This window comes from Heliconius melpomene, chromosome 12 (genome assembly GCF_056956725.1).
Source record: "Heliconius melpomene rosina isolate 202511_hmr_F chromosome 12, ASM5695672v1, whole genome shotgun sequence".
NCBI lineage: Eukaryota > Metazoa > Arthropoda > Insecta > Lepidoptera > Nymphalidae > Heliconius > Heliconius melpomene.
This window is the reverse complement of record NC_140400.1, coordinates 15007444-15035196: the sequence shown is the minus strand read 5'-3', so window position 1 is coordinate 15035196 and position 27753 is coordinate 15007444. Positions and strand designations below refer to the sequence as shown.

At 31.0% G+C, this 27753-nt stretch overlaps 2 protein-coding genes across 5 annotated transcripts in view; one reads left to right on the top strand and one right to left on the bottom strand.

The window, feature by feature from the left end:
• Window positions 1–27753, bottom strand: part of LOC146534117 (neo-calmodulin-like) — a 115012-nt gene that overhangs the window by 14443 nt on the left and 72816 nt on the right. Inside the window, exons 2-5 of one of the 4 annotated variants that reach the window (XM_085194575.1) lie at window positions 25857–26101; window positions 18779–18820; window positions 1091–1175; window positions 133–290 (exon numbers count right to left, since the gene is read on the bottom strand). In XM_085194575.1, the coding sequence (XP_085050701.1) occupies window positions 133–290; window positions 1091–1175; window positions 18779–18820; window positions 25857–25946 (375 nt within the window). In that variant the 5' untranslated portion in view covers window positions 25947–26101. The remainder of the gene's footprint in view (window positions 1–132; window positions 291–1090; window positions 1176–18778; window positions 18821–25856; window positions 26102–27753) is intronic. The other 3 variants (XM_085194577.1, XM_085194576.1, XM_085194578.1) reach the window with 3 other exon arrangements.
• On the top strand, window positions 6205–14890 carry LOC146534118 (troponin C-like). The gene is made up of 6 exons (XM_085194580.1): window positions 6205–6330; window positions 6563–6593; window positions 8274–8417; window positions 11483–11599; window positions 13552–13683; window positions 14491–14890. The coding sequence occupies exons 1-6, from the start codon at window positions 6328–6330 to the stop codon at window positions 14517–14519; spliced, it is 456 nt and encodes a 151-aa protein (XP_085050706.1). The 5' UTR covers window positions 6205–6327; the 3' UTR covers window positions 14520–14890.

Here is a 27753-nt window from a genome sequence, read left to right as displayed (position 1 = left end):
AGTTTGTCTGGTTACTGTAGCGAGGAAATGAAAATATTAAAGATTTCATTCCACCGAGTGGAAATCGAACCCACAACCATAGTGTTTACAGTCGCACGCTTGTGTACCTGAGCATTTTAATTTTAAGCTTACCAAATTAATAGTAACGATGAGCTCATACTGCTGATGTTTGTGTCCCTTCTTCTTCTTTCCCTGTGGAGTCTTGACAGCAGCTGCTGCAGCTTGCTTGGGAGGTGCTGTCTTCGCTGCACCTTTCTGGGCTGATGGTTTAACTGGAGTCTTGGGGCCACCTTTTGTTGATGCACCTGTGCGACATGCTTTTAAGACTGGAAGATACTAAATACAGCTAAATTGAACCCTAGGTACAGAAAACACTTGAGTAGGTTTATGGAGGTCTATAATATTCTACCTATTCGGAAGAGTTAGAGTAGATTTTCTATTCTTTCGAATGCTTCAAGCATTTAAATGGTAAAATTTTCTTTATTTGGAAATCTGACGCCTTGGTAGCTATTTGATTTCCATACAAACTTCATCTCATTTGGAGATAGGCGTTCCCTTATCTATCGCCTTTGACGTTTTCCTCCTTCCGATTACGGCGAGGAAAAGATCGTAAAATGAAAGGTATTTTTGATATTTATTGAATGTTGATTTCAAAAGTGATATAAGCATATAGCTATATAATTAACTATTTAAGTATAAAATTAATTAAAAATTATTAAATATTCAACTGACACAAGCTGTTGTTACTGTAGCAAATTGTCGTACATTTTTATCATATATTTTTTGTTGTCAGTTGTTAGAAAACATTAGATATCGAAAAGAAATGTCAAGTACGGTCACTATCGTTGTTGAGGCCGTTCGTTGCGAAGTGGCACAACGCCTGACTGATGAAATCTGCTCATAGTTATCGACTGATCGCAGATCATCTATAAAAAAAATTTAAAAAAAATATCTCTAGTAACAAGACAAAGCGGGATGTCCCCTTCTTTCTTGAACTTCTAGGGGAAAGTGGGGGAGGAAGTATCTTAAGACTGGTTCCCTCTGCCCACCCTGCCTAATAAATAGTGAAATTTAGCTGCAATTACATTACCCTTTTGACATGGCGGCGTAGCTTTCTGGCCGGCTGCGTTCTTTTGATTGACATGACCACCGCCGTCTGCGGGTTTGTTCCGGGCCTATAAACAAATATTATTAAATTTAATTATATTCATTAATATATTATAATATTAAAATTATTTTATGTGATAAAGATGTATGTCGTATATAAGAACTAATAATTTTTATTTGAAAATGGTGTAATTATGGATATACACAGATATGTTTTAGATGAAGAAGCAAATGTATTAGTTTCCAGATATTTTATAATAATTACATCAAGCAAAATCATTTAAAGTTATTTACTTTTTTATTTATGAACCAATTGAAAGGAATCAAATGCTAAATATTAAGTGGAGTTTACCCAAAAACAACAGAGAAACCTGCATTAAAATTAGAAAACCCAATCAGTCAGTGTCAAAAACTTTAAAATAATTGTTTTAATTTTTTACATTTTATCTTCCATATACTTGCAGCGATCAGTTTTATTTTTCATAATAAATAGTAAAAAAAAATACCAAGAATAACTAAAATAACAATAACTTTTCGCGTTCGCCTCATTGATAATAATTATTAAACGGAATTAGAACCTACAATTACCGTGCTAAAATAAGTAACTGCGCAACAATAGTTACATATAATTTTTTATATATATAATTTTTATTTTCCCCTAATGTTTGCTATGTCACGCAGTATTACAATTAAGGTGACATTTTTATTTTACCTCTGACATCAACAGTATATATATCCAATTTGTAAATAGGTCAAGCACACGCAACAGCTTTGCGTGCTTATTGGACTTTGGACATCGCGTTAGAATTTTTAATATTTGTTCTTTTTATCATCGCGGCGCAGCCTGACTGTAAGCACGGTGGTCGTGGGTGGAATATTTTTTTAGCTTCACGCTGTATCCCGCATCTTGCAAGGTAAGTAAAGGGAACCTACACACAGTGTTCCCCAATTTTCGAGGTATTGCGTGTTGAGTGGTGGAACTTAATCGCAGTTACCAGGATATTTAATAATTAATATTTCCAAATATTAATTATTAAATATCCTTGAATCTGTTTATCTTTTGTTTAATTAACTTATTATAGCACGGAAATAATTCATAACCTCCCGGAAAATTGAACCTAAAATAATTGCATTTACAATCAGACCTTGTTCCATTGCACCAGAGTGGTATATTTCCTTATATATCTAATACTTATAGATACATACATACAACTAGGAACAACTTTTCTCATACAATGTGGATGTGAGGCTCATATGCTATCAAAGGGAATTAAAAAACTTCGCTCATTTCGAAGTTGGTGAAGCTTATTATGAAGTTTAAAATGAAACAAAATGTAATACAATTATGTGACCAAAGGTTATTTTGTTATCTTTAAACTAAAACTATTCATTCAATGTAACTGTGAACGCGACAGGCGCGGGTTCGATTTCCACTGGAGGAATGAATTATTTATATTTCACCGCTTGGTGGTAATTAGATAAAACGCAGCGATGAGTTCCGCTCAACAAATTATGTCTCGAACATTCGACAAGTATTTAGTGCCAGGTTACCAGTACTATGTTTCTCTGCCCACCCTGTTATGCGGAGAAGAGAAACTATAAAAAAAATCTTTCGCCTACACTCTATGACGACGTTACAACGCAGTATTTTTAAAACATTGTATTATAGTGGGTTACAATGTGCTGCATTATAGTTTTTACACCGTCGTAACCACTAGCATGTGTAATGAAAATCTATATTAGATCATTTTCAAAAATAGTGAACTTTTAGCTGGGTGCCTACCCCGCCCCGCCTAGAGGGAACCTATTGTTAAGTCACTCCTATCTCGTTGGTACCTTAATGGGAGTCAATTTCTCCCATTAAGGCACCAAACTATTACAAAGTGGGCACAGCACTCCCTAAAATATGAACCAGCTTTCGTACGTCCATGACCTAGACAATTTTTAAAGATTTTGCAAGTAGCGGGCTTCGTCTTGTTACCAGAGCGTTCAAAAAATTCCCCAAGTGGAAATCGAATCTACAACCGTCGCTTTTAGTAAATATGTAGCTTCATAAAATCTAATTAGAATTGAGCGTGACACTGAACGTCTTTAACTTCCACTCGTTAAATAGTTAAGTTTATATAAACGGTGACACCCTGACATAGATTCCTCGGGTTTACTCTATCAAGTAAGTTACTTGAGAGGCGTGATAGTTAAGTTACTTTTCAATGTTCGTGGGTTCATTTCTAGGTGTTATTTTTATTTTTATTTTCGTAATGGTCGTGGGTTCGATTATCACGTGGGTAAAGAATTGTTATCATTTCATCGCTTTGGTAAATGTGATGTGAAAATTGGTGAGGATGGCTGCTTGTTCCAATTTAACGCAGACACAACTGAATGAATTTAGATAAAACTTTAGAGTAGAGTAGTAGCTATAATTTGTGTAAAAATTTTGTATATTTAGCTTTTATATAATAACTAGCGGCCCGCTCGCGGTGTCACCCGCGTGAACTATGTTATTATTAATTTCTGTCTCCATGGCTACGTCCTAGTGACGTCTATGCAAAATTTGACACTCCTAGCATTTGTAGTAACGAAGTTTCATACAAACTTTCGACCCCAAAAACAACCCCTTAGGAGTCGAATATTGCAAATTCCCGTCTTAGCGAGCACCTACGTCCTATAAGTAACTCCTATGCAAAATTTGAGATTCCTAGCACTTGTAGTTTCTGAGATTTCGTGATGAGTGAGTGACCTTTCGATTTTATATATATAGATAAGTTTAAGTGGGCCAAGCCACATTTATTAATAATAACCGTTAAAGAAGTCAAAAATAAAAGGTAAAACATATTAATTTAATGTTAGCGTCATTAATTTCATACACTAAATCAGACAGTAGTTAGTCATTTTTATTGAATTCTTAAAAAAGCTCTGAGCAAAAGCTTCAGTTTTCAATTTTAAGCTTCATTTATTTTAGAAAAGCGCTTTCTCAGCAGCTTTGTGTTAAATCGTTAGACAAAATAACGTTTGAGATTTTAGAATAGAATCAAAAAAATGATGAACATGAAAATTATTATTGACTGTAGGTTCGAATCTCATTCGGATAAATGTTACACTATCAGTGGCGTTTAACTCTGCCTTAAGATATTTTTAACGCAATGTGCCCCCCATATACCTATATTAATTTTAAACATATCACATTTTGCGCGTTTTTCTTCTTGAAAATTGAAAAGAAAAAACTAATATAATTATTTTTACTAGTCAAACCCGAAGTAACAATTATAATACACTATCTACTATGCGACGATGGAATCAATTTTATTATTTAAAAATAGGCTTTACTCGTAATACACATCGCTTCCAAAAATAACATTTCATACTAGAATGCCTTATAATCTTATAAAATTTACATACGGAGTAAAGCTCGTTTGAAACTTTAAGTCGTTCAATTTATGCGACCGGTGGAAATACGGTACCTTTATAGCTAATCCGGTACTTTGAGAAATTGTGATATAATCTCTACCTACTGTCGGTAGTTGTGGATACAATGTTTGTAAAATAACATTATTGGTGTCTTTCTTTTTTTAGCTTCACGCTTTATCCCGCACATCTTCTATGCGCGCCACTAAATACGCAATGCGAAAAATGGCAAAATGAATTGTTTTAATACTAGGTTCCCTCTACCTACCGTGATATATGAGAAAAGCGCGATGCTGCTTTCTAAGATAATAATTATATATGTATTATATTAGAATAGGTCTGTGCTATCTCAGTACAATAACCCGAAACTTTGGAAACTTAATCAATTTTCATTATGCCTGTAGCATTGAACTCGTAACCTCTGTAAAGAGAATAGTAAATAGGCATTTATATTAATTGAACACTTTTTAATATATAAAGTTAATTTTAAAATTTGATTTTTTGAATCTGGTTTTCAAGTTTTTTCAGATTTAGTGTTGATATATTAAGTATTGCTCGGTAACCTATATATCTCAATTCAATCTCACAAATATGAAATCGAAAACATTCAATGGCTATTATATTTTTAACAAGTAAAATTTATGTTTAATCGTTTGATATACTAAATAGATACACTCAACATATAACGTTTCAGAAAAAATGAAGTAGAAGTGGGGAACGGAGTGTCTCAACCCTAATTTCCCTCTGTATTCTCTTTTTTATTTATGCGCCATTCAGAATGAATCTCAAATAATATGACACTCCACGCAAGAAGCAAAAATAGAAAACTATGCACAGTTACATTGAAAAAGTAATAAAATGAATTAAAAAGTAGTTTTGTCTTACATGAATACGATTAAGATTTTTATTACAGAGAACGGAGTCAACTCGTAAATGTATATAACATTACGTTTTTACTGATTTATTGTTTTGTAAATATATAAACAATCGTCTGTGACTGAAAATAAATGGTGAGAACATAGAAATAGTTAGGTCATTTTATTTTTTTAATTTTATGCTGTATCCCGCATATAGCAGGGCAAAGGCAAAGGGAATCTGGTGATAAGGGACTTCGATCGCCATTTTTCGTTGAATTTTCGATATTGCCAGATCAGATATTGCCTGTGGACTGGCGGAAAGCACAGCGAGCGAACGAGAAAATGAAAATATTCTCCCTCTTTATATTTTATAATAAATATTTTTCTAAAAAGGGACCGAAGATCGTGGTGAAAAAGCGCGGCGCTGAATTCCGCAACTCAACAACAATGTCTTTAAAATTAGGTAGAATGTCGAGAATGGATTGTCTAATCAGTAAGTTTCTTTTCTTTATTCTAGCAGAGTAGGTGGCACAAACCGAAAAAAAAGTAAGTAGCAAGGAAGAGCAAGATTATAAATTTTAAAAAGTTACCTTACGCCTATACGTATATACAAAAATGTTGCTTTATCGAAAAATGGAGAATGAAGGAATTCTTGGAACAGCATGGAATTCTTCGTTAATCCCACAAAGATATAACAATACATATTATTTAAAAATGTTCGGTTACTGATTGACTGAGAGGCAACTTATTTTGTTTCAGATTCACACTGTATTCTGCACGTAACAGGGTAAGCAGAGAGAGAGAGAGAGAGAGAGAGAGCGTAGTGGTTAAGACACGTAGTGGTTAATAATAACCAATTAATCTTCATACTAGAGGTATCCAATACTTGACAGATACTAACATCGTCAGTTGGTTCCCGCGCGTCGGCACTCTCGCGTACCTCTCTACACCGTACGCGAAAATGGTTCGTTTAAGAGAATTATTACAAAAAATTGTATATATAATTCGTTATTTAATAAAATAATATAATTTAAAGTAAAATAAATATTTTTTTAGTAAATGTAAAATGTACATGTAAAATAATACTTCTTGTAAGATTAACATAATCTTTTTACTTATATCTTCTTTTGTCTATACTTGGGTAACCTATTATATTTTAAAGAAAAAGTGCCTTTAAAGTGATTTATTTCTTGCAGAACAACCAAATAGATGACGAGCAAATCACAAGTGAGTATTAAAAAACATATTTTCTATATAGGAAATAAATAAAATATACATATTATATGTATGCACTAATCTGAGGCCGTTGTGGCTCATTTGTACAGCGTCTAAATGTAAACACGACAGTTGTGGGTTCGATTACCACTAGAGGAAATAACTTTTATTCCGCTCGCTCTGGTAAGCAGAGAGAGTTTAAGTTTTACCAATCAGTACGCAATGTTTTGGAAATGTGGCGGAAAATTGAAAGCAGAGCAGCTTAACACTTGGTTCCCCCTGTCTATCCCTGTTATATGCGGGATTCAGCGTGAAGTTTAAAAAAAATATAAAAGCAGATAAAATATTATTGCAAAAATACAATAGTAATTGGTACACTCATTATTTATAGCACCAATAAATTAAACGTACAGTAGATTGGCTTTATATATCCTTTTGTTCATTTTCACAATGGATGAAACAGAAGTAGTTTTTAATTTTCATTCATATATGGTTGTTTCTGTTATTTTTTTTAAAATGGACAGTTATTTCAATATTTTTAATTATTTATAACAATCATATTAAATACAATGGTTGTTATTATTTTTAATACCATACAAAATAGGTAAGTATATTTCTACTACCTAGATAATATAATCTATATATATAAAAGGACTTGTCCTCACTGACTGAGGTAAGACGCACGCACAGCCGTAACCGCTGTGCGTAGAAACGTGGAATTTGGACAGATGTTTACTTTCGTAATCTGGACATCCACTAAGAAGGGATTTTGAAAAATTTTAACCCTAAAGGGGTGAAATAGGGGTTGAAAGTTTGTATGGAAAAAAATTTAAATCGGCATGAATTTTCATAAAATTTTAAATTTAGATTCTTAAAAGTATTTAATTGAACACGTGTTTCATCGTTTTCTAGAATTCTCCCCCTAAGGGTGCATATAAGGGGCTGAAAGTTTGTATAGAATTTTTTTTAAATCGGCTCCAATTTTTATAAAATTTGAAAATCAGACTCTTAAAAGTATTTAATTGAACATGTGTTTCATGGTTTTCTAAAATTCACCCCCTAAGGGTGCAAATAAGGGGTTGAAAGTTTGTATAGAAAAATCTTTAAATCGCCACCGATTTTTATAAAATTAGAAATTTAGACTCTTTAAAACATTTCATTGAACACATGTTTTATGGTTTATTCAAATTCACCCCCAAAATACGCAAGCGAAGCTGCGCGCGTCCGCTAGTATACATATATACTATAAGATAATATACATATATACATATATAAATATTTAATTTTTGGATATTTCTCTTTATTTATTCTATAAACTCTATTTTTCCTGATTTTCATTACGCTATGAATTTAATACAAAATACGGCAAAAATATTGCATAAACGCTCGTATCTTTTGATTATATTTACTTAGAAGCTAATTTTTTCCTGAGCTCCAAGACATAGGTACATATTTGATATTAATTTCAGCTTGATACCTCTACGCAAAATAAATGGCCTTTATGAAACTTTTTGGACATACAGGTAGACGTTAAGTAGAAATGCAGGTACGAGTGCCTACTGCATTCTCCAACCCCCATAGTTACCTTACCTCCGATGTAGGAGTAGATTCACAATAAACTTAGCTCTTCTAAACCTTAGGGTGTGAGAGAAGAGTTGAACCTACTCTCATTTTAGAACTTTTCTTTTACAGTGCTCAGACGGGCTTTCAGCATGTTCGACTCCAGCAAGCAAGGGCGCATCGAGAAAGAGAAGGTCAGGACGATATTAAACACCATGGTTCACAGCTTCGACGACAATGAATTAGATCAAATATTGGATAACGAAGATGTTGATGGTAAGTGGCTGTTATGCTATCTAGTAGTTAAATTATATATAACTGATAGATAACCTTGTATCTGTACAATACTACCTAAGCTACGTATAACTGCCAGATTTCATGAAGATACAATTATTAAAGGGTGGGACCAAATCAATTTCTTAGATTTTATCACCTAGTCTCATAGTTACAACTGGATATTATAAAAACGTGTTAAAAAAGTGATACATTCTATTTTCCATATCTAAACATAGATATTGCTTTTATTACTTCGGGACTCAACACCGTTCATTATCCAAAAGGACCAAGAGACACCTATTTTAAATATAAACATTCCCTCGAGTATAATTTCGACCCATCGCGTCGTGTTCGGAGACAGGTACACGTCCCAAATCCGCTATGAATTTGAAATGATATGAAGATACTAGCGACCCAAACGCGGCTTTGCCCGCTTAAACTTATTACTGAATTATACAAAATCCTTATATAAATTGTAGCCTAGATGTGTGTTAGTCTGATGTATAATCTGTAAAGTTTAATTTAAATCCGTTCGAAAGCTTTTGCGTCAAAGTAGAACAAACATATATCCTCACGTATTTTTACATTTATTATATTAAACAAGATACTATAAGATAAAAAGAAAAAATTGCGTAGTTAGGTTACGTATTAGCTAGTCTAACGCGCGGCTTCGCCCGCTTACATCGATTGTTAGATTACAGCCAAATTATAGAAAATCTTTACGTGAATTGTGTTAACCTATGTTTTATGTGGGTGTGTTTAGCTTATATTATTGTATAGCTTCATCTAAATCCGTTCAATAGTTTTTGGTTGATAGTAAAATTAATAATTAAAAATCAATTTTTTTACAATATAAAAATTATTTTGTATAACACTAAAATACCAAAAAATACGGGATTTTTTATTTTACTGACTAATGAAAACAAAATGAACTAGAATAAATGAATAATTAAAATGAACCAGATGTGAGAATTGTTTTAAAGCTCTCTAAGATGTATGAATAAAAACGTCAACAGTTTTTAAACATGCTACTTTGAAATGACTTTATTGACTTTGTGTTTAGTGATGTTTGTAAGATGTCTTTGTAACTAAAATAGAATTACAACTTCGAGTTTACGATGGTTAGAATAATATGTTATAGAATGTGCCGTCTATTGCTACGCCTGTTTGGGGGTTCGATACCCACTCGGAGGCCTCCAAAATACGGTGGAAAATAAGGAACAGAAGTGTCTTAACGGGAACGGAGTATCTTAACACTACATTTTCAGTTCACAGGATACGACATGAAGCTAAAAAAAAGTATGGATCATTTACGTCTAAATTCTGTTGAATTTAGACGTAAATGATCTGTTGAAAAATATATGCAACAAATATAAATATGTATTCATCAAAATAGTAAAGAAACCTATACATGTTTGTAACATACGTTACATGTACGTATGAATAATGTCATGTACTAAGCGACTCCCACTGAACGACCCTTAAATACCACTTTAGATGGCCCCAACACGCTGATATGAGTAAAGGGACCTAATATTGTAGGTATACTGTAAAGAAAATACGTAAAAAATATAACAAGGAAAGAATATGTTTTGTCTATACTAATATTAGATACACAATTGAAGAGTTTTGTTTGGTTGAACGTGTTAATCTCATAAACTGCTTGTTTGAATTGAAAATTATTTTTGTGTTACTTAAATTACTTTATATAACAAAATTGATTCTAAATATAAATTATTGAACGAAACCCATAACTCTTATGCATGGACCTAACATGGAAATGTGCCTACCGCAATTAAATTATTTTTAACAACTTATTCAAGTCTACATTAATTCACAAAATTAAATTGCATTCAAAATCTAACCCTTAAAAAGAAACTCGAATTTTCGTATTGGTTTTCGATTCAGAATTCTAATACAAGGCTATTGAGTATGCTAACGTTACAAGAATTAATGGGTATATTTAAAATCGGTCCGATCTGATAGTCCGCTGCTCTTGCGGTCTCTGCGCTGCATACTGACGGTTCTTAATCATTGAATTAAAGTAGAATTAAATTATTTGGGATAAAATCATTTTACAATTTCGATTTAGACGTGACTCGCAAGGGGTGCAATTTCAACTGAATAATTTTATTTATACCTGCTTATGATAAAACATTAAAAAAAATGTGTTCACGCAAAAAATATATTTGCAAAGAAATAATGTAGGGGGTATAAAAAATCTAATAGAACGCACACAGCAGGATCGGCAGAGGGAACCTAGCGTTAAGACACTTCTTTTCTTACTTTCTGCCGAATTCTTAAGGGATTGCCCGTTGAGTGATAGAACCCAACACCGCGCTTTGCCAGAGTGAGGAAATGAAAATATCAAATATTTCCAGTGAGGATCGAATCTACATTCACCGCGTGTACAATTAAACTCCTGAACTGAACTAAAATGACGCCTCATAAAATTTTATAAGCTTAGAATTCGCTTAAATTTTAACCAAACTAAATTAGTTTGAACTTACTATAACATTAGTTTAGAAGGAAATTGTACTTTAAAATAGTTATTCGCATGTTAGAGATAGTGAGGTTTAACTTCACAAGTTTCTATTCATTGTATAGAATTTAGTGAACTCGGGCGCTAGTTTAATGGTGTTAGAAAGTTATTTAGATGGATTATCTTTGTTATTTTGTTTAACATTGACGCTAATGTGATGGGACGTTTTTGGTTACCTTCGGGAAATTTAGGGTTATAGTTTTTTTTGAACTGTTAATTGTATGAAAATATTGAATAAATGTTAAAGGGCAGTTGAGGGTCGCAAACTAATGCTATGATTGTGGGTTTGATTCCCAGTTATCTCATTCTTTTTTTACTTAAGATATTGCCTGATCTGGTTAGATTTGTTTGTTGGTTGGTCTGGTTACAATGAAACGCCGCGCTTGTCTTGTTACGTGATGGAGAAATAAAACAATTCATTCCCCTGTGCGCGAACTGAACCCACTACCACTATCCCACTGCGCCACGACGGCCTCAAAGCTTAATTAAACATATGTTTCAATATGGTTATTATTTTTTATAGGTTCAGGAAAACTAAACTTCGATTCATTCGTGCGCGTAGCAACACATTTTCTGGATGAAGATGACGAAGCTCTTCAAAAGGAGCTTAAAGAAGCCTTCAGACTTTACGATAAAGAAGGTAAAATTATTCATTCAACATTTATTTAGAAAACGTATAAAAACATATAATCCTAAAGTGGAAGTTCGGCCACGAAAAGGCGGAAAGTGTGTTAACAATAAGTGTCTTAACACTACGTTCCTTTTGCCTATTTATTTTTTTGGATAAATAATAATAACATTTAAAACAAACAGGTATTCGATAGATAATAACGATATCTGTAACTATATTTCATTGATTTAGTACAAAAGATAATAATCGTATATCAAACCGTGCCAAGTGGAGTGTGGATAGCAGCTCTCCCATAGGACTGCCCACTCAATGTATGAAATATCACTCTACTATTATACTTAGTGGTTTAACTATTTGATTTTGTGAAGGTAACGGGTTCGATTTATTTAACTGAATAAAGTATTTCGTTTATTTAAAAGTGCGCAAATATAAAATTTGCAGATTATTTGTATAATATACTTAATTTGAAGGAATAGTTCTGGATTTTCTTAATTTTTCTATTAAAGGCAAAAAACAATTAATTACAAAAGTATTTTTTCCTGATCTTATCGGACGGTAAATATAATTAGAAGGTTGTCACTACATTCGCCTTGTTCTCTTAAATTCGTAGGTATTAGTTGTTTTAGTATGTAATAAACGTAAATATTTCTTGAAATAAAATGTAATATCACAATAAAATTTAAATTTACAACCAATATTATCATTCTAAAAAAATTGTAGGTGTTCAATGTTTATATAAATGAATCACAATAATAAAAAATAATAATAAACTGTATCATATTGGTTTCCATAGTGACTAAAGCAAAAAAAAACAAGTATAAAATCCAGAAAATACAAAGTTTTATCACAGAATACTTGTAAAACACATATATTTTCTATAATAATTGTACCAATAAGTTTCATCGATTGGTTGGCTGAGAGCCAGCGCTCTATCAAACAAGTGAAAACTTGGAAAGCAAACTGTCTTCGCTAGGTGCTGGAATAACAGCGCGAAGCTTAATTAATATTGAAGGTATTGTGTTTTAATCCATCTTGGAAGCCATGATTTGGAGTTGAAGCCAGTCATGGCGCAGGGGCAGTGGAAAATGAAATATTTATTATTAGCGTCCTTGTATAAAAGGGGGTGGATGTAGATGAAAAAGACTGGAAATCCACTGGAATTGTGTCAAGCAGGGGCAACTTGCTTACTATATTAACTCCACATTTTTATACAATAATAATTTTAAAAATATATCTTTAAATATAAATAATAGCAATATATTAAATTCTACACTTAACGTCACGTTACTATAAAACAGCACAGCTTTTAGTCCAATTTTGTTTGAGCTTCTTACAGTAAGACAGTAAATTGTTTGGTCGCGATCGCTAAAATCGTATCGCTGACACTTTTATCGTTCTTGTATACGAAATACACGTATATTCGTTGAATGAAATACTTTAGACACTTACATTTGGCTCAAATTGATTTTATTTCAGGTAACTTTTGATACTTGCATTTGAAACTTTAAGCATTATTTCGTCCAAAAATATATAGGAATATTGAATATTTCTACACATACTTGTCGTATGTATTTGTAGTACGTAGTCTTGAGTTTTCATTAATTTTGTATGCAATGCTTTGCATTTTGTAGATAAATAATCTACAAAATGGAAAAATGAAGTTAGTATTCATTAACGACTACTATAATGTTTTCAAAATGTTGTTGCAATAAAGAGATACACAGAAAGGCAAGTCCCAGTGGGGATGTCTCGTTAAGAATTAAAAGAACCTGCTTAGATGGTTTAGGCATGTTAAGAGAAATAATGATGGTAAAAAATTTTATGAAGCAAGAGTAAGTGGTAAGAGAGGAAAGAGGAAACCACGGCTTAAACTTCGAATAAAATTAGTGTATCTATATCTATTTTAATTATCTATAAGTACGTAAAATTTATTAAAAAATATTGTTAATTATTTTGTATAGGTAACGGTTATATCCCAACATCAAGCCTACGAGAGATACTAGCCGCGTTAGATGACCAACTGACGCCGGACCAACTCAATGAAATGATAGCTGAAATAGATACTGATGCTTCTGGGACTGTTGACTTTGATGGTAAATATGAACAAAAGTAAATCAGCTTTACGCTTATTCCCCAAAAAGTAAGGTAGACAGAGGGAACCTAGTATTAATACACTCGGCTCCCCACTTTTGGGGAACCCAATACAGTGCTTTGTCTGATCTAATTTCTACAGAAATTTAAAAAAAATATATGGCATTGCTATGCCAAAGCAAAATTTACTACCACAGTATATCTGTAGATGTCGTCAAAGTTTAATAAACATAAATCCACTATACGGAAGCTGACAAAATAAATTGACTCTATTTGTCAGACGAAACTAGGTCGCGACCTGACAGGGACCACCGCCCATTATAATTTGATTACGTAAAATATAGCATCTATTAAAGGAATGTTTTAATTATTATTCAAAGATTTTTACACTAGTTTTTTTATTAACTAAGAGCTGTATTGAATACCTGAATGTAGGTACGGTGGGTTAACTCGAAACGATTAATAAGTATCTTTCCTAAATTAACTACGGAATACAAAAATATTTTTTTAATCTGTAATTCCTTAGATAACTGCGTCGAACTAAACAAACTCTTTCGTTTTATAATTAGAGAACGAGAAACTAGCTTTGTTTACTTAAATTACAGAAATTCTTGTACATTTCTAAATATTCTTAAAAGTCGGAATGGAACCGGCAATCGTTGTTATCAAAAAACAAGTCCCAACGGTGCTACATGCTGGCAACTATACCTTTAATCTTATTTTTCTTTTGACAAGTAAAAATGACGATATTGATATTTGTATTATTTATGAAGGAAATAATTTAATTCATAATAATCTTCATATTTCAGAATTTATGGAGATGATGACAGGTGATTAAAGAAAAATAAAACAGCCTTCAACAACTCTAAAGGAAATAAATATTTTTATAAATAACTTATAAATAACAATACTTATACAATTTATACATGTACTTCTTTAAATTGCTAAGTCACCCAGTTCATCTATCATGTAAATGAATGTAAGTCATTGTTTTATAAAATTGTATTATTATCAGCAAAAATTACTTTTCATTTTTAATATTTTTCTATTTGTAATTTAATCCAAATGTCTGTTGTTAAAATAATATCTTAAAAAAATATTTTCTATTCAGCAAGTTCATTATTAAAGTGTCAACCCACGAAGAGCCATCCTAACAGTACGAATTACGTGTCATTTTATTAATGTAATGGAATAAACTATTTTGTAGTTTTTCTATTCTTTCTTTTATTTTTATTTTTCTTTTGCTTCACGCTGTATCCCGCATACAGCAGGGTAGACAGAGAGAACCCAGTGTTAAGACACTCTACTGTCCATTTTCCCTTGAATTTTCGAAGCATTGCATATTAAGCAGCGGAACTCAACGCCGCGCTATGTCTTATTACCAGAACGCAGAAATGAAAATATTAATTACTTCATTTTCTCGAGTGGAAATCGAACCTAAAACCTGTCACGTTCACAGTAATACATTTGTAGAATCCCTAAATAACGACTGGCGTCAATAATATTTTTTTTAAATCCAAAATAAGTAAAAAAAAGAAACAAAAAGCTTTTTGAAACACCTTTTAAAACCTGTAGCTTAAACTTAAAAGCTTTTTCACACATAAGCTTTCTTTAGAATATAATATTTTCACGTGCAGGGTATATCTTTACTTGGAAAAAACAAAATGAATGGTCACTTTGTTCTGAGAATAAAGAATGGGCACACTAAAGTATAGCTCTGTCTTTTTGTTGCGTTTCGTATTAAGGCTATATTTTTCTCGTCTTCGCGCTTCGTCTTAAATAAAAACTAAGCTCAGCTAAGGCACTATATTTTAAGAGTATTTTTTTTTGTTTTTAAGAAGATCAGATTAATGCTGCTCTCGTAAAATAGAAAGGTTTTTTTATTAAAAATCTACTTAAGTCAGTTTTGTGTGCTTGTATTATAAAATAGTGTTCCACACTGTATCAGAGGGAACCAAAGAACCTTATGTACACATACAATGTTACTAAGGTTAGGACACTTCCGTTCCCCACTTTTTGCAAACTTTTAGAGGCATTAAGTATTGATTGATGAAATGGAAATAATAAACATTTCGCTTCCTTGAGCTGGCATCGAACCACAACCAGTCGCGTTTACACTCACACGCTATGTAGGACAAGGTGAAGCATTGAGTTCCTCTAAACGTGATTTTGCACAGAATGAACTCTCTAAACACTTGGTTTTTTTTTCTTAGCCTGCTATATGCCAGATAAAAACGTAAAGCTATTTTGTATTTTTATTTTATGTTAGCCTAACAATCTATAATAAAATTGCGGGCTATTATATTTTTTTACATATTTATTTGCAATATAAAATTATATTAATAAGGTAAATATAATTAATACCAAGGAATCGAGGAACTCAAAGCCACGCTTAGTCTAGATACCATAGCTACGATATGAAAATACTTCAGTCTTAGAGTGGGAATCGAAGCCACAACCATCTCGCTTAGACGCTATTCCACTAAGCCCTGATGGCAAAACACATTTCTCCAAAACAAAAAACTTACTAATTACAAAAGTTTTGCTGCGAATATAATATTTCACTCTTTGAAGTTTGGCAAACATCGCTCGTCTCAAATAACGAACGATTAGGGGAATGCTTAATGGGAACTCCAATTTCAATCAAAATTATTGTAAACTTTTCGACATTCTTTTATTTCACTCTGTTTTGTAGCGAGTTAGTGACAAATTATTCCGTTTTATATTTTGCTCTCATCAATTTTCTTATTGACTATTAGATTCGTCTCCATGACGATTCATATGATTCAAATCATGGAGACGTATTTTCAGTGGTGGCCTACAGCGTCTTTATACTCAGGTGACGGCCAACGTGGTGGTTGTGGGTTCGATTTCCACTCTGGTAACAAGAATCAGCATCCATCAGCATAAATTACTTTACAAAGACATTTCACGTTACGTGACTAACTTGACGTGACGTTACCTAACAACTTAAAAACTATGGCGACAATTGGGAAACGGAGTGTCTAAATACTACGTTTTCTCCACCTACCCTACTATGCGAGAATAAACGTGAAAATTTTAAAAAAGCTTAAACATATTTAAAATAACCTCGTTATACCAGGGCTCAATGACACAGGTTAGGTATTTAGCGACAAACTGTATTAATTATTCCAAAAGCACTTTGCTTTAAAGAATATATAATATGAAGTTATCATTTTGAAAAGTTCTTTTAAGAATATAATTTAGTAACTTCTCTCACCCGTAGGATTTCAATGCAATTTTAATACAGAAAATTTAAAGTTAGATAATAACTAGATGAAAGTTGTGAAAGAGGCCGATTTACTATAAATGTGATGGTTGTAGATTTAAGCGAAGTGTAAGAGTGACGTATGTTCCAATCAGAGTGTTTTAACACTATTTTCCTTTTATGTACCCTGCTATAGAAGCCTACACAAAAGTAAATAGGTGCCAATTCGCGTCAAGAAGGGGTCGAAATAGGTTTGTAGGTCACAGGATATCGTTAACAAACTGTGTTTGGGTATTTATGAAACTAAGCACGTAAAGCTTTAAAAGTGGGAAATACTCTTATATGTTACTGAGTTTAATGATGTTTTAGCCACAACCAACTATAAGTTGACATTATTTTAGGTTTTTTTCTAGGTCGAGCTGTAACTAAGTTATATATTATTATTATATAATTTAATAATCTGAATTACACGCACTTCTACGAGTAATTGTTGTCTTATTAAGAAATTTGGCAATTATATGTATATTAGAACAAAATTTACAGGTTAAGGTTAAATAGCATTTATAAAGTCCCGTGGACCTAGAACCTTTGGCAAGAATAATTACGAATAAAGGGTAAAAAACAAGTATATCACAAAACCTGTTATAAATTTTTATTTGTAGTTCATTACCTACAAAATAAGTGTGTACGCCCGCAAACTTAAGTTTGCCAACTTTTAAAAGTCGTTGCCGTTGACCTATAAGTTTAAATTGATACGGAACACTTAACCGTTTATTTTAATCTTTTTTTTTTATTTAATATTTATATCAGAAAAGAAAAAAATCTTAAATTATTTCAGTTAACTTCCAACATAATATACGTATGAAAATCACAATAACAGAAAGGCGTGACAATAGAAACAACATTTTCCTCAAAACAACTAACTTCTCTGTCGCCTTGACCTATTTGCTATGCTTAATGCTTGTGTTCGATCAATAATTGTATATAAGAAGCTAAAGCTAAATTTTAGAAGTGTACTTCTTGCGAAAATTGAAGAAAATCTTAGTGCATTGTACTCTGATTATGACATAGTACCATAATGACGATAATAGGAGCCATAATGGCGCAAGGGCACAAATTATGACAAATATAAATCCGACTGGTTGTGGGTTCGATCCCCACTCAAGGAGATGAAATAAACATTAGTGTTACGTCAAATATTTGATTAAATATATTATGATTAATTTACAATCACACTAATAATATAATGGCCCAAAAGCCAGATGCAGCCAGATCTTCGAAGGTATCTTCCTATATCTTCCCTTGCATTGCCTTTACGAATATAAGTATTGTTAGTAACTCGCATTCACGATATATACTGAACATTATACGTTTAATAGCAATTCTAGAAAAACATTCCTCAGGTCTTGGATGATCTCCAATAAATGTGGGTTTAAATTCCACTACTTTTAAATTTATTATTAATTATATAAATGAGGTATGATATAGTCTAAATCGCGGAATTTTACACTACACATTGTTTTTAAAACCAAAATTATTTTTGGAATTTATGATAATATCGTTTTTTTTAGTTCTAATACTTTACCTGTACGTCCTTACAAGTTTCTCTAGAGATGATTATGATCTCTACTGCTACTTCTACTGTAAAATAGCAAATGACTCGTGACATAATAATATTTGACAATGATTTTTGTTTTTACTATAAAATTACTATCAAATTTAAAAAAAAAATTGACTCCAATTCATTCATCAGAAATTTCCAAAAAAAATGACTTTTCTTTACATTTTCAACAAAAACCATTGTAATCTAAAAACAATCAAAACAAATCATCAATGTTATATGGCCAGGCGTGATCAAGCGATGTTACCTGACTCACGCTCCTAAAGCTACTGGTGCTAGTGCTCCGGGCCTGCAAGAAGAAAATTTGGTCCTATACACCAAGCACACAGCAATAAACGACCAAGAAGATTGACATGCTGTACTCGTATGGTAACGTGGGTCTGTTTGTTCGCCATTTCATTTTTCTTTGGGTACGAGATATATTAGAAAAATATCGTTTGAAAAAATAATTACTTGTATAAATATTAAGTATATCTGTAGTGTACAAAGTTTTTACATTGAAAATGCTGGCCATAATAGTAAATTTGCTTAAAATATTAATCTAAAAGTTTATAAATATTAAAAAACTTAAGGCAGAAATTGCAATTTTACAAAGAAAGTACAAAATAAGATTTCAAATTTCCATTTTTTCATGTCTTTACATAGATAACACGCCAAATTTCTCATAGTAGAGTCATATGTAAATTTACCCTATATTACTTCTTTTTAACTCTACTTCTTTTCCAAACTACTTCTTTAATTACTTCTTTTCCAAAGCTGTACATTAAAAAGTAATTCTATAAAATATTTCCCCAACGTCGCTTAATATCTATCTCTTTGTCATTTTCGTTCAAAAGCGACTTATAAAATTTTAAACGAACGATCGATAATGGGATTGAAGATGAAGGATGAGGTGAATATAGCCGTATAACTCACACGGAAATTTCATTCGAGCCGAGCTTACATAGCCATAGTAAATACATTAAGAGTTTCATATTGAAAATATTTTAGGTACCGTTTTTTTATTATATATAGATATATATGGTTGCTTCGGTGGCAAGCAGTCAACCCGTATTTTACAAGTTTGAAAAAATCTGTATTTAGTATTTAAATATTTAAGAAACCATTTTATATTTTAAAGATAAGAGACACATTTTGTATTTGTGTTTTGTTTCATTTAAGTTTCATTTTTTCACAATTGACTAGTAGTCGTCGTAACTTTGTTTGCGTCGGCAGGCGGAAAACAGAAAATTCTTTTTTTCTCATTCCCGCACAGATTTCGATAAATCCTGTTTTAACAGTCTCCTACACTTCCTATCTCACATATATGACGAATTTATATTTTCTATAGAAATAATTGAAAAATAAATGATAAATATTAAATTTTCTTGAACCGACAATCCGTCTCTGAGATAAATTATTAAATTTTATTAAATTATTAAATTTTATTAAATTTTTTTTTAAATTTATCTCAGAGATAATTTTTTTACATGAAAATATAAGATTTGTGCTTTTAGTAATTTTTTTTAATAAGAAATACTTTATAAAACAAAAAAGCAACAGTTGATTCATAATACTCGCTCATAGACAGCCTATCGAGTATCAATTATAAAATATTATATTCAAAGTTATCGTTTTATCAAATTAAAAAACGATTTCGCTTAATATCGCTCACTCTTTGATAAATTGAACCAATTATAGTGAAATATGACTCGATGATATTAAAGTATTGAATGAAAATATTTTGTCATAGTAGACTTTTTTCTCTTTTGGAAAGAAAGAAGAGATATATCTATTATAAATTAATTTTATTTAATGAACGGGTTATGTCCTATGCTAATATATATAAAATATTTGTACGAAACAGATCTATTTGTCTGTCATATATTAATAATTGCTTTTAAATTATTATATTTTATGTAAAAACATGAAACGAGAACGAAGGGTCTTATCTCTACGTTCTTAGGTTCCCTCTGCTTACCCTGCTATATGTAGAATACAGCGTAAAGATAATATTGCTTATTTTATTAATTTTGATGAATCACTCTGTTTTATTTTTTGTCACTTCTAAGACGCTGTATTAACCCACACTCTATTTAACTAGGACGAGATAAAAAAATATATAATTTTAACGTGGGAATCGAACCCGTAAAAACCTATGCGTATATACTCAAAAACTTTCAACTTATGTTACAAGTAAGTACGGCATTTATCTCTTTATTTATTCCAGCGAAATTACAGTAAGCTTTTGTGTCACCATTAGCAATTCCACTTGATTGGTCGTCTCTTGTTTGTACAGAGATAATTACGCAATTACTCAGCTAGAACTAGTTGTCGAACATTTGTTTTTATACCTAAAATAAATCAAAACCTACCTAAAAAACTAAAATAGTTTTTCCATATATATGTATAACAATCTCGAATCTCGTAATAAGTATGGCGGATAAAAATTTGAAGTCGTCACCCACGTTACCATAATAGTATTATAAAGTGCGAGTGCGAAGTCAGGAAAGAAGAAAAGATCGTGCAGCATATCTATCATATTGGTCTCACACATAGAACAGTTATTCGATGTAAATATGCAAATTGAAAATTGTATTTGAAATATAAATTTTATTTCGGCATTGAGTTTTGCCACTTAACACGTAATGTCTCGAAAATTAGGTGTTGCACGGAACGAAGTGACTTAACACTAACGAACCCATACTAATTTTCATAGTAAAAACAAGCTATTAATTTAATATATTTCAAATACAATTTGGAAACACGACAAATATCCATAATGCAAGCATTCATTTGTGTAGAGATAGTAGAGTAAGAAAGTGACTCTGTCACCATCAAGCGGAGAAACGCGTCACTTGTTTAAGCTGTCCATTGATATATTTCATACTTAGCCAGTTTTTTGAGGTATTGTTTTCATCCGATTTCAGTTTAGTAGCTGAAGCGGTGTAGAAGGCCATACACACACTTATAAGCGTAACATCCAAAGCTTGCCAAGGCAGACAACGATTATATACAATATTAACGTTTTATTTAATATAATTTTTATTGTTATTTTTTTGGGATTGAGTAGAGTATATTATAAAGTAAAAAATTGTGGCTTAAAGAATAGAAATTCTAATTTAATAAAACAAGCAAATTCAATATCAATTTCCATTACGATTAATTCATTTCATATAAATTAAATAATTTCCTTTGTGCTTAATCTGAAAAGTATATAATGTACATAAAGAGTAACAAGACAAAGTAATATAATATTTTATTATTAATAACAAGGAAACAATAATTTTTATATCATTAGTTTTCGATTTTATTATTATTACTTAATTAAAGACTCAAAACATATAAAAAGAAATACTAAGAAGTAAAAATACTCATATAAATTAATACATGGTTCCTGCTTTTTATTAACTTACATTAAATCTTACAAGCACATACAGAAATTCCAATTAACGCATAAGTGGCATTAAATTAATCAAACAAAAAATGATAATATATATAAAATAGTCTTAATAATTATTTCGTACAAAAATTTATTTTCTTCTACAGCTATGAGTACATAATATCTTAGTTGTTTATAATTTTTCTATACAAAATATACAAATTATAAGCAAATATAATATTGGACGGAGCTTTTGAAGGCATGAATAAATTTCAATAGGATATTTCTGTTACAGAATCTCAAATCTCGAAATGTTCAAGATTTTCCTTCGACCGGAAGTTCTTTATGTAATTTATAAGACTTACTTTAATACAAAACCTTATGATATGCGTACCTTGACCTACTTAGATAGGGTAAATAAGAATAACAATCAAATAATATAGGCTTATTAACATAACTACTGCTGTCTCTTTGTCTTATTTTATTAATATTATTTATATTTATTAATATATTGATATTGTATAGAATAATTGTGTTATTTAGAATTAAAGGGATGAGATGTCAAAGTCTACGTATACAAATACAATACATTGAAATGTAAGTAACTACTATATTACTTAGAATGAATGTACGACTATAATATATAACTTTTATTAATAATAAAAACAATAATAAATTGACTAATAATTGATATAGTCCAGTTTTATGTCTACAGATATCTATTAATATATATAAATAATATTTTCTATTTTACAATATCTTAAAATATTTTACTTTTTAAAAAGATGAGTTATTTGTCTTCTTGTCAGACCTTTTTCCAGGTTCACGCTTTTTCCTGCAAACAGCCTGAACATTATTTCAAAAAAAGGTAAAAAAGTATTCATTCATTCCCCCGAATGGTAATCGAACCCATAACTGTCGTGTTTTTTGCCCTCTCCACCACAACTGAACCTATCCCTACTTAAAACTGTTATATAAGCAGAACTGAAAGTTGAATTCATTAAATTCAATTCGTTCGAAAATTTACCGTAGCGTGAAACGCAGTCAGTTGTATTGTGGTTATCTCTAGAGGCTTATACGTCCATTGTAGCTGTGACATTATTGTGAAATATTTTACATTTTCAATATTACTTTTTCGACTAACCCCTAAGTAATAAAAAGAAAGTGTTGTTATTAATATATTATTACATACATATGTTTTTTGCTTTGGTAGAAGGAGCATTCATCACTTCACGCCGAAACCTGGAGGCATTGCCAATTGAGTGGTAGAACTCAACACCACACTTTGCCTCGGTACCAGGACGGAGAAATAATAATTTTAAATATTTGATTTCCCCGAGTGGGAATCGAACTCATAATCTGCCCCGTGTACCCCCCAGAAATATTTATTTTAATTTATTTTATTATCATTATATACTACGTAATCGTCCCTATGATTTTTTTAATCTTTGAATGAAAAAAAAAACTGTGTTTTTTTTCAAAACAACATTTAAAATGGAGCTTATCATTTTCAAATAACAAAAGAAACGCAAAGTAGTTGTACAGTAGCTTTCTTTCAATCAAAGAATTTTCATTTACTATTATTCCCCACTGGTCTTCTGTTTCCATTCATCATCATCCCGCGGGACGTCGAGACGCGGTTCCTATCTATTTCTTAGGTAGATTTGAAAAGACTACAAAATGCACAAGTACCTATAGTGGACTAAATAAACTTTGAAGTGGCTATTGTTTTTGTGAATCTGTGAAATGGTTTTTTCTTTGTAAGTTTAAAGTATTTTTTATTTTTGTAGTATTTTTTGTTTTTTGGAGAGTTTAAAGAGAGATATGTTTATTGAAAATTAAATAATTTATTACATCAATCATCGTCAATTTTAAGTGAGTTTCCAATATTTTCTAAGAACAAGTATTAATAATACGCAATTAATATAAGGTTTAATTTAAAAGCAAAAGTTTTATTTTTATTGCTATAGTCTTGATAGATAATCCCAAACTAAATAACAAAATTGAGTATAAAATACTCAATTCGGTTATCTAGTAAATACTTAAATACTTAAAGTTCGAACTACACTCATAATTATTATGAAGATTCGAGAGTGTATATATGTAGCTAAATGTATCCAGTAAACTAACGTCGCGACGCGTAAACCAATTTCCTATAGCATCAGCGTCTTCTTCCGGATATCGAGCTGATACCAAGTTAAGTACCTACTGAAACCTACATAATTACTTTAGTAACTCCGCGCCTCTTTACTAGGGAAAAGAAAAGAAAATATAAATATATTTCCCAAATTACTTTTTCAATCTACATCTACAATAACAAATAAAATTCATACATAAATTAAGCTACGGCGACGTCTTAACAACAAAACATCTCCTAATTATAATAACTTCCATTAAATTTAATATTCGCTATAAAAGTCATTATATCATTGACATTTTAGATACAAGAGCCGAGGCACTCATTAAGGGTACCTCGTTAGCGACGTAATGATCTTCACGTGGCCAAGTTTGGCAGAAAATATAAGGTTATAATCACACTGATGTCAAGTTTTTTTTTAGTATATATGTACATATATACTAGTTGTGGCCCGCAACTTTCTTGGATTTTTCGTGAATTATCATCTTATCTAGAAAATGGCTGTTATGCCATTTTTCGTAGTACCCTTAGTAATAGCCAATTTCTTTTTAAATTTAAAAAAAGGTTTAATTTGAAATTATTACATTTTATTACCAAGGCCGTTGGGCGCAGTGGGACAGAGTTTAACTGTAAATTGTTGAATGTGGGTTTGATACATATTTGGAAGAATGAACATATTTATTTTTCCTTGCTATTCTAGAGTACTGTATTGAATTCCGCCACTCAACATGCAATATTTTGAAAATGGGGCAGAAAGAGGAGGAGAAATGAAATATCTTTATCCTAATGTCTCTCTGGGTATACGAGTAAATGTGTGAAAATGCTTAGGAAAACTTGTTAGTTTTCGTTCTTTGAATAAAGTTCATAAACATGAGAAATACAAAATTTTATACACTCCAATGAATTTTCCACTAGTTAGAAAACATGTAAATTTTCAACGTAGAGGAATTTGAACTTGAAAATCGACCAAGTACATAAATTTATCTGAACACTATGAAAAAATATGTTTTTTATCAAAATTGTTATAGAAATTTTACAGACATGACGGTGTAAGAAAAGGCCTACTTTACGTTTGGCTTGCCTTACCCTAATGGGTTTCCGAACGAACTGAACTAACGAATTGTTCAAAACTATTGATTTTTTTTAACTAAAAATAAATTCAAATTTTTGGAAAATAATTTTGTTATAATATACATGTACTATATTAACATATCGCACGCAATATTTAATATCACTATGTTCCCCAGGTTCCCGCTGTCTAACTATTTACAATTTTTTTTCTAGCGTGAAGGTAAAAAATAATAATAATATGACGATACGACCATAAATAAGTCCAGATTCTTAATTTCTATTCCTAACTTACATGATAATCCTTAGAGCTACTAAATATACTAATATATATATTATACATACAGCTATACATTTATATTGTTTTTTCTTCTTCTACAAATAAATACATATTATAACGATATATTCTAAGCAATTTAAAAACAATATTACATTATTCAATATAACTTATGTCTAAATTTTTTTTTTCTTGCCTCTTCTTTCTTCTATAGTTGTTCCTTAGTAAAATCCTAAAAGATATATTAAATGAAACTTATTATAACTAATATACGGCAGATTATTTCGCTATGAATATATGTTTATATATTATCTCTTGACCTATATAGAGTCGGTTATAGGTTCAAAAAACGTAATTTCGTTACTAAAATATTAATTTAGTAAATAAAATATTAAAGAGTTATTTATATAAACATTATAATCTTTTTTTTACACCTGATTTCAAATATAAAATTATAAGTGACTTATATATAAAAAAAATACCTTGCTTCTATTTCTTGGATCCCTAAAATCTTCCTTGGAAGCCTTCCTCCTCTTGTCCTTTAAGATCATTCGAGCTGCTGCGAACGCCATCTTGATTTTATAGCACTTATCGAACACTTTTGTTAAATCACAGTATTTTTATATATTTTAATTGACGACTAATTGATTTAATTTTTATTTTAATTTAATATAATTTAATGTAAATTATTGCCTTTTTTCGTTGTTGGTTAATTGTGATTGTTTAACTGTTATTTTAACTGAGTTGTTAGAATGTGGTTCGACCGTCTGTTTTATATGTAAAAACAGTAACTTCAATTAATAATTATTATAAATATAATGTAAATATAATGTGAAATATAAAATAAAACATATTATTATGATATTGTATTTAATATAAAATAATATAAATTCAAACATAAATGGTTCTTTAATATGACAAAAGGTAATTTCTAACAGGTTGATTCTGAAGATAATTTAAACTTTATTTTATAGTCTTACTCTGTACCCTGAACAGGGAACTAAGAGTTAAGTCACTCCGTTTTACACTTTTCATATATTATGTGTATAAAATACTTCTCGAATTAAGGATTCGAGAATCTACATCCGTCACATTTACATTAGCTGTACTACAATGGGCTTATTATAAATATTTAAGATAGTACAAAAATAACTTCAATAAATTTACTTCCCACCCACATTTCAAGAGAAGTTCCTTAACTTGTTATTTTAAGGTACCAATAAATATCAATGTTTTATGTAACTTGTTCAGTATCTAAAGTAAGTAATAGTTGTCACAAAGTTGTGATTGATAGATGTTAGATTGTCAGATTAGTTAATGCAGTTTCAAATCGATTTTTTTTTATAAAGTAGCTATTTTCCGCATACCAGACTAGGTAGAGAGACGTAGTGTCAAGACATTTCGTTTTCCGCTTTCCATACAGATTCATGATACTACGTGTACTGCTAGACTCTAGAGCGAGGAAATGAAAATTGAATTCATTGTCCCCCACTCACGGCCGAACCCATAGCCACCTTATTTACACGTTGTCGATGTTGCCCTACTGTGCCATGATGGCCTCTAGTTTTTATATATAGTATTTTATACATTTTACAATATACATTATATTTTTTGTAGAGTGCTTAGCAGAATAAGCATGGAAAGCTACACTGGCTTTCAAAACTTTAAAGTTTATTTTTCAGAACGCTTTTGTGTATCACCCCGTCTATTAATACCTACCAAAGTTGTAGTGGTAGATAAGGGAGTCGCTACATTGTTTTAGGCTACCCCGTCAGGGATAAAGATAAAAATATGGATTTGAACCTAAAACTACTACAATAAAGTCAGTCCAATACGTTCCAACGAATCTACAGTACCAAGCAGATATTTGGATAATATGAAAATTATTCTAAAACACAATTTTAGATCAAGTTGTAAATATTATCCCCGAGGCGTACGTTATGAGGCTCGAGAGACTTATCAAACCTTAATATAACATTTGTTAAGTTAATGATATTAGCTTAAACTAACTTGTAACTTTATTGTAGTGAAATTAACTGCAGTTTATTTTAGTTTCCTAGATTCTCATTCATTTATTATATATACTAATTTTTACCTAAGGCTTCGCTCGCGTGATGAAATGCGAATATTTATTAAATATATTTATGAAATATTTTCAGTTTTCAATAGAGAGATGCGTTAAGCAAGCTCATTTTGGGTGACGTTTTCTAACAACAAACTTTGCAAATCATTGCTTAGCAACGGTCGCATAGCGACGGTTGTTATTAATATGGCGTAATAAATTGCATGTCAAATTAAAAAATCTTCTATATCGAAAATATAAAAAAATAAGAGAAATAAAATTAAATGTGGTGTCGTGGGACACCAGGTAGGAACGAA